Genomic DNA, 14,994 nt, shown 5'->3' with positions numbered 1-14,994 from the left:
CTCATACAGCTCAAAACTTAAGTGCCAGTTCACAGAACAGTCAAAAGCTAAAAGCCATTTTTATTTCATTTTCATCTACAGTCCTTTCACAATGAGAAAAGTTAAGATTTATTTTGCATTTCACTGTTAAAACAGTTTATGGTTCTCTTTACTTCAATGATTATAAACAGACAACACTGCAAGATTTTCATTGTTTTAAAATCTTTGGAGTTATTTTCTTTAATGAAGGCTGAAACCACACAGATGGAATTTTTCAAGAACATTGTAAATTTCTAGCCCAAAGCAAGTGCTGTGTTAAAGAGTGCTTAAGCATGACAAATCATAGCACATTTGTTGTTTACAGGGTTTAATACTGTAAATATAAGTCACACTTAATAAACAAACATACTTAGGACAGCACTACCTCTATTTTGTGTCAGGGCGGGCCAAGCAGATTCCCACAGAGCCACTCAAAAGACTATGTGCTGGGTCATTCTTTCTCCCCTCCTCCAGCAGACAACCAAAATGTTATCCAATCACATTATCAAGAAGTTAATCACTCCATCATGGACACATCAACTGATGAGTTGACACCATTCAAATGACAAGAGAATAATCAGGAAGTGGCAATAAGGTAGGAGTGTTTCCACACCCACGGCGGGGCCCGCGAACAGCTCTGCCTCCATGGCCCACGGAGAATGCAGGCGCGTTGGGAGGCTGGGCACGCACCCATCGTATGACGAGGGACACTTGCATGGGACAGCCGGGCAGATGTGCTACCACTCGCACAAGAAGGCAGCGGCAGGGCAGCAGAACAACTGCTCCAGCCACCAGCCTTTTCCCATCTCTCTCCTTCACCTCAAGGACTCAGAGAGCCAGCAGGCGGCTGCCAGCCAGAAGATTTGGGACAGCAGGCCAGAGAATTTTGGGAGATAGCTGCAAGCTAGGCACATTTATTACACACACACTGTCCAAAGGTGACGAATATTAAACAGACTGCCATGTATCTTTCAGCTTTACACGGGCTGGCATTAGAAAGCAATTAATTAAGTTGATTTCAAAGTTCTCATGTGATTCATTAATAGGGAACAAGTCTGAAGACAAACTATCAAGCAATATTTGTCACTGCCTGTTCTCTTAAATAAAGAAATACTGGAGGATTTTGCTTTTGCTCTCCCCCTGCCTTCACAACTATATTTTAAAGTCTCTCTCCAGAGTTTGCTAAATTGCCTTTTAAATATATATACACTTAATCAGAAACAGAACACATGATGTAAAATAAAAGTGACTGAACTTCAAGATGTCTAAAAATACTACATTTATCCAGCCTAACAAGAAGGTAAGCATTCCTTTTAGTGCAAAGCCCTGGAAAGGACTGCCTTTAAAAACTGCTGTACCTTAAATGCCCAGAAGCAAGGTTAAGTTGCTGTGTTGACATATACAAAGTAAGTATCATGAAAAATGTTGACACTCAACAGTTTTATTAGTGATTTTAAAAGCAGAAGTATACACAAACTGCTAAGACTCCTCAAATGAAGTAAATAGATAAGGCATCTCTTTTAAAACATTAAAAAAGAAATTATAATCAAGGACTATATACATATAGCTACATATCTATCTCTAATCTCATTGGTTGAGTAGTTGTGTATCCTCTCTCTACATTAAAGAGGTGAGAAAAGATGAAGCTGTAACATATTAAGCATATAATGAAAAAAAAAACCACACCAGTACAAATCATAATCAAGTTACAAAGTGATTCCAAATGAATGATAATAAAAAATGTTAAGGATTAACCTAAAGATTTATACTGTATGCCACATTATGCTGTGTCTATTGTGGTTTGTTGACATATGATTATGAAAGAAACGTAAACCCAGTCAGATGAAAAAGATAGACTCCATGTTAATTGAAAAAGACAAACTAAGTGAATAATGAGTATATAAAAAATAGCCTATGCCATTTTTATCACCCATATATGACACTTATTCCCAAATTTATGGCAGAGACAATTGAACTATGTTTCAAATCACTGGAGGTTATTTCTTACCAGGAATCCCTCTGTGCATTTTTTTCACCTCACTGTTTCTAATCTTATTCCATTACTATTGAAATATATACATACTACCAAAGCTGTAAATACACGTCTACTTAAAAGATGTCTACAATAATCACCCTGGTTTATCTTGTACAGATGGATTCTTCACCAAGAACTGGCATTTGTAAAAGCCTTGGAAACATGGAAATGATTCTTTAAAAAAAGAGTAAAGTTTTAAAAACCAGCATGCTTTTAAATTTGAACCAACCAATAAAGAAGAGCTACACTGTACCTAGAAGGCTTTTTCTACGACAGGCATGTAAGGAGCAAGTCCAGGAACAGCTGACACGGAAGATGAAGATGGACAGTTCGTATTTTGGGGATCAGGGGTAAATATAACCAGCATAGTCCAAAAATAAAAAGTAAGCAACTCATGCACTGGATCCAGTGTCTTGTAGTTTTCTTGCCTTGCCCTTTTCTGCAAGCTGTTTCCAAGATGCAACTAAACAAGTAGGTAAACAGTATTATTTGAAGAAAAAAATAAGAGGAGTCACACAGAGAAAGGTGATTTGGACAATATAACTAAGCATTTAAACAAACTGAATAATACCTGGGTAGAAATGACCTCTATGGCAAGAACATTGGGTTTTATTTAGTTTTGGGGTTTTGTTTAACAGAACAAGGAAAATGGTATTAGGATGGGATATAAGGTTCCATATAAACTAGAGAAAATTTTATCCTATTTTCACAGCAAAAGTATTTGTAACTTTTAAAATATGAATACAGAAGATTCAAACAAGAAATACTGCCAAGTGTGAAAGGAAAATTGAACAAAAGACAAAGCAATAGCACCCATACTATAGTCACAGGTGTCATGAACAGGGGAAAAGATATCATGATCTATTTATATCTAATGATCATGACACCATAAAAAACCGTGAAAAAATAAAGAAGTCTTACCTCCAACTAAATCTTTATTACTGAAAAAAACTCAAGAATTTTTTTTCCAATCAAGATGACTGAAGCAACCAGTCTGGCTTACATTACGGAAGAAATAATATGCCTTTGGGGAAGAAGCAGCCTCCAAACTCCTTCTCGGCTATGAAGAAGCCAAAACTTAGCAAGGAAAAATAGAAATGAGCAGGCTTTCAACAAACTTGTAACCAGCAATAATTTGAGGGGACAAAAAAATAGTAACATTCCACTTTGCCAAACGCCCACAAAAATATCACATAAACACAACAGAGGATGCCTTTTCAAAAGAAGAAAAAGCAGAGCTGGGCTTTCTTCACTAAATTCCACGGTCTCAAGCATCATTTGGAAGTGCAGGGACATGGGCGGGGAATTAAGAAGTTACATACACTACCACACACCTATGAGGTGCAAACAAGGAGATAAGGGAGCAACAAAGTTACTTGCTCCTCCTACCAGGAGTTCAACTCATGACCAGAGGACCCTGTTTCTGTCTCCAGTGTCTCCCTCCCACCACTTGAACAAGTCAGAGAAGACAGGATGGGATTGTGCAATCCCAATAATCCTCTGCAATGAGCCTATTGCCACACTGACCTTTCCCCTTCAGCTTTACAGAAACAGCTTCCTCCTGTTTCCAGCTAATGCAGTTAGCCCTGAGCTCAAGCTGTGCTTCTGCCTGGAACATTTCAGCGCCACTGATATGCAACTATAATGACCCTGCCAGCATGTGTGACAGAATTTGTCTTTGTGTTAAAGATATAATATTGTTTAGGTTCAATGTAAAGCATTCACTAGTCAGAAAGTTTCCTGTGCAGCTTTAATTCATCCCCTGGTGTGTTTATTCCCATTATCACCATGTTTAACTACAGGAGCACTTAGCATGTTTTCCAGTAGGACTCCTACTTATTCAGCATAGTGGGTGGACATACTCCAACCATCAATCAAGGGTAAGCAGGGATAAGAAAATCCACGATTGTTCCTCCACTTGTTGAAGAAGTTGGAAATCATAGGCAAAAAGGCCAAGAAAAGGAGGAGGAGCAGAAGAGCACAGTATTTATGAGATTTTGCACCTGTGAGGGCCTCTCTGCTATGTAACATCAGGCTAAAATACGGTGCTTGTCGCTAGCCATTAGCTGCACATTCTCAACTGAACCTGTTTTGAAGTACCTGGCACTTGTAATGGCCACTGAATATAGACATCCAACTCATATTATTTTCTGGAGAAACCAGCACAGCATGGAGGCAGGTGAATTTGAATTCTAATTCTGTTCCACCAGTGATTATTTTTTGCGACCCCAATCACATCTTATTACACTAATTTTACCAGTGGGAAAATAATACTCCCTCATCTCAAAGAGGTACTGGATCAATAACTGTGAGCCATTAAAATAATACATTAAGAAGCACCCTCCAAGAAGAGCATGCAGAAATTAATAACTATGTACTCACTGTGGTCTTTGTATTGTGTAACAGTTTCTTAATGAATAGTAAAGATACTACAGAGCTCCCTTCCCTCCTCTATTACCATACATCTTCACTACAGGAATAGTTTGAGAAAAAAAAAAAAGCAGAAGCCTACATAAAAGATTGTCAGATCCTACACATACCAGTGGAAGAATTGCTCATACAGCCTGGATTACTCTCATTTCTAACTTTCATGCACTTGACTGATAACCTTTAAAAACAGGGCTTAACACAAACTGTAAAAAGTAATGCTGTATTTTATTTTTCAAAAATAAGCAAGTTATTTAACATTGTATAACCATACTGAAAGTAACAACTAAAAGCTGCAAACTATTAGTTACTACTAGTAATAACAAAACAAATGTTTAAAGATCATTGGTAAATCATTCCATTGTCTTCTTAACTTCAGTTCTATAGACAGCACAAAAGAAACCATCTTGTTTTTTTCCAGAAAAGCTGAGGCTGTACACACTGTACAAAGATTAGATACCTGTATATAACTTAGGCTGCTGATCATATATACATATACATAACCCTCTAAAAGTACATATACATAACCCTCTTGAGAAAAAGTAGGTGTTCTCAGTTTCACTTCAAAATACAAACTTTTGTGTCTCTCTTCCATGGCAGACTGGATAAAGATGGGGAGAAGGAAGGACAAGTTGTGTAAATGAGGTACCATGACTGAGAAAGAAATCACAGTCTCAAATGATTCCATCTGCATCACATCTTTCCCCTCAAAAAAAAATTCTTAAAGCCCTTAAAACATTGAAGAGTTTCAAGATGAGCTTCACTCAGTGAAACTAGCACCAAAACAAACATACAGGCTCCTCATCTGACCATGAGTTCCAGAATTCAGTATCGCCACAGAAAATACCAAGATTTGGAAAGGCTCTCTGAAGGTAATATTTATTTTTTCTAAATGAATAAGAATCCATTCCACCATACGAAATCATGAGAAGCCTTCCTTTTTTTTTTTTTCTGGTGGCCTTTTTGGCCACACAAATTTTAACTACAGATAGTATGATATGCTAGTAACAGTTAGAAACTACAGTTAGAAAACACTTAAGGCAGTTGGCAGAAGATGAGATGTGGTGAGAGCAATATATTTCAAGCATTAGCTCTTACAGTCAAAGTGTTAAAAAAAAGAATAGTCTGTGGAGGTGATGAGCTGCACTAAACTCTAGCAGGTGCCCAGCCATGTAATTGAGTGCTTGGCCTCAGAAGGAAGATTTCAAAAAGCATGGGTAATTTGAATGGCAAAGTCTGAGCTACACAAGTTCCTGTGGCAGAAACAGAAGTTCTCAAAAGAAAGAGAGTCCCACTGACATTGAAATGGCTTCAGGATAGCAAACTTTTCGATAACGATACCAGAAAAGCCAACCTTTAAGTATACAATTTATTTTAATTAACAAAAACAACAAAAAAATTTAAATACGAGTTCTTGAAGGTAAAAGATAACCACCCGTATTCGAAATTCTGTTCTAACACTATAACCTTTCACGGTGAGAAATCATCTCATGCCTACGCTCCAACGCATCCTGAGAGTGTGGACAGTCACGGTCGGAGGTGTGTGACTGATATGACAATACGCCAGCAATTCAGTAACCCTTTCATCTGCTCCTCAGCTGTTCAGCGGGGAAGTTCATTACTTTTTTTCAGCTGATGCGGGCAGCCGGCCCTGCCGGCACACCCCGAGGGAAGAGACTTCCCCCGGATGGCTCGGCGGTCACCCCGCGGTCACACACCCCACACGCGTGTCCGGGGGAGCCCCCGAACACCTCACCCCGGCTGGGCGCACGCAGCCGCCGTCCGCGCCCGGCAGGGAGGAGGTGTCCGCTCCCGGGCGCGGACAGAGGCTGCGGGCGCCCAGCCGGGAGGGGGGGGCCGGCCCGCTCCTTCCTCCCTGCAGGGAAGCGAGCCGGAGCGCTGCGGCTCCCCACGGACGGGCACGGGGGGAGGAAGTAGCCGGGGAGGAGGAACTGGGGGGATGGGAAGAACAGAACCCCAGAAGCCATGCAGTGGAAACGATCGCTCAGCGCCCGCCGAGGAGCGCTCCGCCGAGGAGCGCTCCGCCGGGGCCGCGGCTCCAGGGGCTGCTGCCCCCGCACACCCCGGCTCCCCCGGCCCGTCACACCCCCACTGGCCCGCCCCCCTCGACCTCCCCTCCGCCCGCCCCCAGCGAAGGAAGCCCTCCCTCCTACCCTCACCTGCCAAGAGGCTGCAGACGTCCTCGGGGACGCCGGGAGCGTCGGACATGGTGCGGGCGGCGGGGGCGCCCGGGGACACCCGGCGGGCGGGGCTCGACGGCTCGGACCAGTCCGGCCCCGGCCGGGAGGAAGCTGAGGCCACGCCCCCCGGTGGCAGCGGCACGGCCGCGAGCCGCGGGGGGCGGGGCCTATCATCACCGGGGCGCGGTTTCCCGCCACAAAGGCGGTGCTTCGAGCCGCGGGGGCGGGGTTTCGCGGCACGGGGCGGGGTTTCGCGGCACCGGGCGGAGCCTCATGCTACCGAGGCGGGGCTTCCCGGCTCCCTCCCCCCGCGCCCCGGCGCTGCGCATGCGCTTCATCCCCTCGCTCCCCCCTCCCACGTGACCGCTGCCAGCGGCCATCCTGCGGGAGGGCACCGCGCGGGCCCGCCCTCGCGCCAGAACCAAACATGGCGCTCAGCGCTAGCTCGTTCTGCGCGTCTCCGCCCCGAAGGCCAGAAAAAGTTGGCTGTTGGATAAGAATACCCGGAGGCCTCTCTCTCATTATTGGCCCAGTGATTGTCCCGCCCACCAAGTCAGGGGCTGGCGTGCCCCCCTCGTCCCACGGGAGCGAGCAGGGCTGGGTCCGTGGATGTGGAGGGTGGTACTTTGATGACTTAATTCCTTCCAGACGTGTTTCCAGCCTTCTTTCACAGCGCGGTGGTGACCTTATCCCTTTCGGCTTTCTGTCATTACCAGTGTCTGTGTTCAGGATGGCAGACTACAGCCCAAGCTCATATCTCTGCCAGTGTCCCAATGGCTGCAGCTGGCAAAATCAAGCCATGGAACTTGAGGAAATCAGTGAAACAGTGGGAATAGGCCGGCTCATATTGGCGTCTGTTAGCACAGGTGTGTGGGCAGCAGCAAAAAGAGATGCTGTTGCTATGCAACACAGCTGGGCTGCTAGAAGGGCCAACTTTGCTGGAGTGTTGCTTACGGGGCAGCTTTGGTATGTTTTTCCCACAAATCCCTAGTTGTATGCATTTGGAGCACATCGGTGATGTAATATATTTAGTGTAGAAATAGTCAAAGTAAACTCTTGGGATGTGTTTCTGTGACCTCAGTGGTTTTGGCTGTATCTATGTTACTGCTGCAGAAAATGTTTGTGTTAGAGCTGTGGTTATGTGAGCACATCTGTGTATCATACCAGCGTAGGAAAAACATCAAGTAAAAGAAGTTCCATTTATGACGTTTCACCTTTATACCAGTGTAATTATATGAACACTTGTGGTACAGCTGGCAGTACAGCTGTATCAGTCAGGTATTAAATAGCCCCGTAGTTCTGCTTGGTGTAGCTGTGCCCGCTGAAGTCTGCAGTGTAGATGTGGTGTTAGATTATATTGTTCTCCTGACCTCTCACATCTCTTTTAATCACATGGAGCAACTCATTTCAAATACATCTGCGTTTTCAAAGCATTGCAGCTTTATTACCTGACTTTATGGCCAGCCTGGCTGAAACTCAAGCAGTGAACTAACTGACCTGTATAATGTTGTTTAATGGTTTTTATGTTAGTTATCTAATTTCAATTCAACTGTAATAAACATGCACAGGCATCTGGGTGCATATGTGTATAAATAGATTATGCCTCTTTGTTTGTATAAATACCTACTACTCATCTGTTACAAGAATATGTTTGATTAATTTTTCTGTAGTTGGCAAAGAAGGCTCTTTGGGCTTATGTTAAATTACACATTTCAGATGTGCAGTCTTGGGAAGCTGCCATAAGGAATAGGAAAATGGCTTGTAGTCTAATTTGCTTGCCCTTTTTCAGGTTAATCATAATCCTACTTTCTTGTGTTGACTTTATGGCACCATCCATTTCTGTTCCAGAAATGTGTCACTTGAACTCTGTTGTAGTCTTTGTTTTGAGATCACTCTACTGATAATTTATTCCATATGTTTACCATTTGTGTAAACTTTTCCTGTGTTTCAGAACATAAGATGGGAAGAAATAACTTACCTTTATTATTTCCCATCCCCCATACTCTAGCCACTCTGGCTTTTTCTACTTACTTTTTTTGTTAAAGACCTCCTTGTTGTTGCAGTGAAGACCAGCCCGTCACACAGTCATCAAGATTTGTGACCCAGGCCTATTTTAAGCCTTGTTAAGTTCCAGATTTACTCATAGTTCCCTAATTTTTAAATCTACCACTAATAGGAAGCATAATTCAAAACAGACTCCTTCCTGAAACAAGTCTGGCTTCAGTGCTGTTTCAGCCTGGTTTCTGAGGATTCCACAGCTTGTGCCTCATCGAAACCAGACACACCACTTTGCCTAATCAGGCCCATGGATCAGGGGTTCTTGATGTGTGGGAAGCAATGCCACAGGGAACACACAGAAGTTTATTGTCCTTCTGAGTGGGGAGAGCAATGAAAACAGGGAGTTCAGGAGGAATAGCCTACCTGGATCTGCAGAGAGCCTACAGCAATGCAGCTACAGGAAGAATAAACTTTCCCATTCAGGAGCAGCATCACTACTGCCTTGCCTCCCTGAAGAAATGTGACATACCTGGCTTACTGGGAAATCCAGTATTTTTTCCTTAAATGGTCCATGCTTCTGTAGCCATGCTTTTAAAATTTAGATTCTAGGAGATGGATGAAACAGGACCTGTGTGCAGCTGCTGCTTCTTCTGTACATGTCCTTTAATAGAAAATTAATTGAATTACAGTGCATGCTCCCTGCACTGATCCCTGCGCTATTTCACACAGGCAGCAGTGGCCTCGTTGGGGATACTCTGTGTTCTCATCTGTTTGCCCTGCTGGCTGTCTGTCTTCTTTTGCTGGACTCCCAACAAAACAGCTAGTCAATAGTCAGAATATTTATATTTTTTAATTATTTAATGACATTGAACAGTAGTTGGCAAAGATTTCTGGTATGCACATAGAGCTGTTAAATGGAAGGAGCACTTACTTTCTTTACAGAAGCGCTTTCTTTATAAGCACAAAAACTGTGTTTAAGAAAATCAGGAAATTATCTTATTGAATGACAGTGCTCTAAACACGGCACCTCTTTATGCCTTTTGACTGTGGTTGCTGCACTGAAGAAAAGCACTCTAACAGTGGAAAAGCAGATTCAAACCCTTTTTCCTCTGGCGAAACATCATTAATGTTTTCTTAGGATTTGCTGCTACTATTCAAGTTAAAATTATTTCCTCACAAGCAGAAATACATTTAGGATGTCACAACAGTTGCTTTGAGAATAAGTTTATACATTAACTTTGAAGCCTAAAGAAGAGCTAATACTTCATGTAACAACTCATTATGATTTTATGTATCCTCTTCTATTCAGAATCCATCTCCATGAAAGCTTCCTATTTTGCTGTTCCTCTTAGAGGCATTTTATACAGAAACAAGACCGTGAGGCATTCAAGTATTGTTTGCACAGTTGGGTTGCATTGACTGTACTCTGTTAGAATGTGGAAACATGGTCTTGCATTTAGAATTCAGCCTGTGGAATTCAGCCCGTCAAACATGAGCTGAACATGCTCTTCAGTTTATGGGATGATCACAAATGGAACTAAAATGTACTCAGCAAGACTGTAAAAATTTTGAACACCAAGTATGTGTTTCTTTATTTTATTTATTTATTTATTTATTTATAATAATTTATTTATTATCTTTATTCTTTATTTATGCTGAATAATTGCTACAGCAATGTTTTTTTCTACAGTTTGGAGGCTTTGGTGTCACTGTTTAGTGTTCCCACTTATAAAACTGATGCACTTTCTTTGTGAAGGTAACCTACCATTTCTGGAGTCCTTCCCAGGTCAGTACTATCTTGCTCTCAGTGTTGACTATTATTAAGACCTCAGTTTGAGTAATTCTCAACTCCCAGGTTTAAAAACACATCTCAAGAAACAAATCATTCCCTTCTGTCTTCATGTATTCCCATCTATACAATCACAGAAAGGTGCTGAACTGAAAACCTGTAAGAATGGTCCCCTAGATAATTTGCTATGTGCCATATCATAACTACCCATTCAGCTTTCAGAGCTATCGGGTTTGATGCTGAAGTCTTCAGCTTTCCAAATATGGAGCAGCAAGGGCATAGCTTTTCATTTTTGTACTTGAATATTTTCCAACAAAGTCTGATTTTACCTAAGAATTACCTCTGGAAGGAAAGATTGGTGTTTCTGTCATCAAAACTATAGGATAATTAATATAATTTTGAATTATGTTTTCTAAGCATTACATATTGTGGGAAATATTTTTGCATAAGAATTTTTTTTTACTCGAGCATCCATTAGATTGTATAGGATTGTGCATTATTCAATATTTTATTAGACAAAAAAATATTCTGTATCTCATCAAGTTCAGTGTCTTATTTCAAAAAAAAATTATTAGGAAAGCGCCTATCAGACAAAGTCTCCTGTTTTGAGGTGATTTTCCAGCTGGATTGATTCAAATGGAACATCCTGAAAGTTAGTTTTGGCACAGGTGTGAGATTTCAGTCAACATTTTTTCTCATAAAAATCTATGAAAGCAAGCCAAAGATAACTCCCCAAGTGTTACAGAAGATTTCTGCTGCTTATCATGCAAATAGTGCCAATGAAGTCTGGAGACAACAAGATGAATAAGAGTTGTGCGATTTCAGCTCATACTCAATTCATTTGTTCTTGTTTGTATCTCACCCTTTGTTCTTCAACATCTTAAATGCTGAAAAAGTGAAGACTCTTCCTCTGTCCTTTTCTCCTCTTCAAGATGTACGGAAATGTCCTGGTGGGTCTTATTGCAGATGAGTATGGTTTTAGGAAGGAAGTGGGGAGGGAAGCTCTGTTTGACTGGAGTTAATAATTAGATCTTATGTGTCTCGGACAACTTCAGGAGGAAACACTCCAGAGTGAGTGTCTCCTCCGAAGGGAAAAGGGTCTTCCCTTTTCCTCCACCAATAAGACAAGTGGGTCACAGCAAGTGAAAGTGGAAAAAAAGCAAACTGTTTATTAACAGCAAACAAAACAGGGAAGAACAGAAAAAAAAACCCCTCAAAATACAACAAATTCCTAGAGACAGAACAAACACATGGCTCAGACCAGCCAGGGCCACTCCACGGGCCCGCCGGGGCCACACGCAGGCTCCCCGGACCGGCAAGGAGGGAAGGGAGGCAATGAGGCAAGGGGGGCAAGGGAAGGGAAAAAGAACAAGAAAAAAAACCAACAGAACCTTTCTCCTGGTAGCCAGAACACAAAAGAAACCCAAAGAGCAGCACAGCGCTCCCAGCACTCCCTCCCGAGCCCCAGAGACCCCCGAGCCGTTGGGCTGAACCGTTCAATGCCCCCTCGGGTCCATGGCTCTGACCCCGGCCCCAGGTCCATCCAGTGTCCTTGGGCATTGAGCGGACGGTTAAGGAATAAAGCGGCTTCATAACATCACCCCAGGACATTACGTAAACTTTTCTTAACCCCCTATGCAATTTTGATATCTAATGAACATTTTGTGAAGATTCTTAATAACTCTGAGGTGAGTAAACATGCTAAAACATCATCTTGCATTCTCCAGAAGTAAAATCTAAACCTCATCATTCTTTGAGAGGTAGATGAAATAATAAGAGGAACTATGTAACCTCTAATATAAATTTAGTGTTCTTTCTAGTTCTTTTATCCTCTTATTAACTGTGGTATAATGCATCGAGTCATATTTTAAACAAATTATACCATAGGTAATGGAATTAATGAAGAGTACGTTCCCTTGTGTTTCTGTATGAAGATCCTATATCCTTTTCCTATTGCAATAGAATGGATTCTATCTGATCAGTTCTATCCCTGTGCCATAAGGCACTCACCATCATCTGAGCCATTGCCCTGATTTTTCTTCTCCATTCCTCTTCCTCCATCACTGAGAAAGGGGCAGCATTTTTTGTGGCCAGTTTGGAGGGGTTGCTTTGTCTTTTGGCCTGTCAGGAAACTTCTTCTCATTGACCACGCTGCAAGCCAAGCAGAATAGGTACCCAGTGTGTCCAGGTGACTCTTTTCTGCAGTGGTGTCATTAGCCTGGCTCGTCATCCTTCATCCAGCAGATGCTTTTCAAGAAATTTTTAAGGTAGTATCTGAAGACTGTATCTACCAGATACAGCGACCAGATTTTAGGGAGAAATCAATAGGTGGACAGGTGTCCTTGTGTAATCAAGCAAAAATTGTTACTTTGGAGACTTGGAGGTAAATTTGACTATAATTAGCAAAAGCCTTGAGGCACAGGCAGCTTAAGTGTGCCTGTGTTTTGTGAGCATCAGGGCAATCCCCATTTTACAGGGGGTAAAACTTCCCTCTTTACATTCCTTCCTTTTAATTTCCCTCTTCTGTACATTGCAGAAGGAACAGTAACAAAAAGGGGGGAAACGGGGTTTCCAGAGTTTCAAAGCTTTTCTGTGTAATGCTGCATTTCCCTTCACAGGGGAAATAAAACGGTCAGTTTTAAAGTGGAACTGAATCAGAATCAGAGTAAAATCTAAATAAGATTTGTGCATTAAGCTATGAAATACAGGCTCACAGCCTCTAAACAGCCAGTTTTTATACTGAAATAAAGATAAGGAACTTTCTAAACAAGTGGCATTTCTCAAAGAGACACACAGCCTTTGACTAAATTAGTGAAGTGGTAAGCTAAGAGTTAAAAAAGAAGCTGCTGTATTATTTTTATTTTTAAAAAGTCAAAGTGCACTTTAGGAGAGTGCTCCCGTCAGCCTAAAAAAGGAATATATGACAGATTATTGTCTAGCTAACAAGAGCTAAATGTTGCATCATATGTATAGGCATTCACTCTCTGTCTTTCTTTTTAAAACATCTCAAATGAATTTTTGTCTTAATGTGCATAACCCAGTGTTTTTCCTTGAGGCACTCACAGCTTTTTTTTTCCTACTCTTGTGATTGCCACAAAGAGTAACAAATCTGAAAAGTATTGTAAAATTTAAAATTAAATGTTTTTAATTGTCTGAATTCAGCATTGTCTATTCTTGTCTGAATTCAGCATTGTTTCTGGGAAACATACATGAAAATCTTCAGGCTTCATATAGAAAGGACTGGTTCAAGTGAGGCAGATATATAGGCTTATTTCTTGCCATGCAAACTCATTTTCTCTACAAGATGAACATCATCAATTACCTTCTTTAAAGTGATACATAGATATGTAAAATATCATGCCAAATAGGAAGCATTTGTTGTCTCCACTAGAAATTGCATTTGATTTCATTTTATTAAAGTGCTCAACTGATAAGCTTCACTTCGATGGATTTAGTTTAAGCTGTGAACTATTATTTTGTAAAATAGAGAACCTTGAAAAACTCCTGATGCAAATACACTTTATTTATAAAGTGTCTTCTGGGATATCACATGACTTACAGTGAGAATACCCAATTAATAAAATAGCTTTTCTCAGCAAGTATTTCTACAATAATGTCCATAAAGTACGGTGCCTGGCTAAAAGTATTCCAAGACAATCATAGCAATATGCTAAAGAGAACAAGCAGACTTCAAGCCAATATTGTCTCACTTTTTTTACTTCTTAATTTAATAAAAAGCTCTGAATACAGAGACTGATGGGTTTTCAAGTTCTGAGTGACGGGTTTTCAATTGATCTTGATGTTTTATAGCTCCCAACACTTGGGTAACTAAGCACCTTACAAACCAAACCAAAACAGAAACCTTAGGAGGTAAAGAGGAGTTATTACCCCCAGGCTGTAGAAACAGTGCCCAGAAGGAGAAGTGGCTTTGCCAGACTTCTGTCTTCTAGACAGGGGAAGTATGTGGCAGCATGTGGAGATCAGATCACAGAAATTCTGAAAAAGTGCATCCACTGCTGGGCCATACCACCCCTCCAGCAGGCCACAGTAATCCTTCAGCTGTCACTGGCTCACTGAAGATCATTTAATTCCTGTCCTTTCTGTGAAAAGTGTTGTGTACAGAGTCCTTATATTTTTGCAGTCCTGGAGTGTGCATTTTGGGGCTACCCTACATCCCCAGCAGCTGGCACAGTGCAGTCCTGCTCACTTGGCAGAACTGCCTTCATCACTGTTTTTGCACCTTCTTATCTTTCCCGGGCATGAGCGTGATGCTAGCATTATAGATGCTGTTAGCAGTTTAAAAGCTGAAAAAGTTAGAAGGAGACTGACCTGGTTTTCATTTAATTTAAGAAATCAAAGCACCGTATATAAGTCTGCTTCCGCAGGGTTTTGTTTGCCTTCACTGACATTTGTATGGATCTTCCCAGATGGGTATCTCCTAGCTTCAACCATGAGGTGAAGAAGCACCTCAGCCTCATCTCCCATCTATCTTTGCTGTTTCCATTGAGGCTGCTGACCTGAAAACC

The 14,994-nt window shown here is 41.6% G+C and overlaps 1 protein-coding gene across 2 annotated transcripts in view; it reads right to left on the bottom strand.

The window, feature by feature from the left end:
• Window positions 1–6,824, bottom strand: part of SKAP2 (src kinase associated phosphoprotein 2) — a 120,357-nt gene extending 113,533 nt beyond the window's left edge. For both annotated transcript variants that reach the window (XM_032109254.1, XM_032109262.1), the window contains exon 1: window positions 6,661–6,824. In XM_032109254.1, the coding sequence (XP_031965145.1) occupies window positions 6,661–6,709 (49 nt within the window). In that variant the 5' untranslated portion in view covers window positions 6,710–6,824. The remainder of the gene's footprint in view (window positions 1–6,660) is intronic.
• Between the last annotated feature and the right edge of the window lie 8,170 nt (window positions 6,825–14,994).

The sequence above is a fragment of the Corvus moneduloides genome, chromosome 1 (genome assembly GCF_009650955.1).
Source record: "Corvus moneduloides isolate bCorMon1 chromosome 1, bCorMon1.pri, whole genome shotgun sequence".
Classification (NCBI taxonomy): Eukaryota; Metazoa; Chordata; class Aves; order Passeriformes; family Corvidae; genus Corvus; species Corvus moneduloides.
Note: the sequence above shows the minus strand (reverse complement) of the source record. Positions and strands in the feature narration are given on the sequence as shown.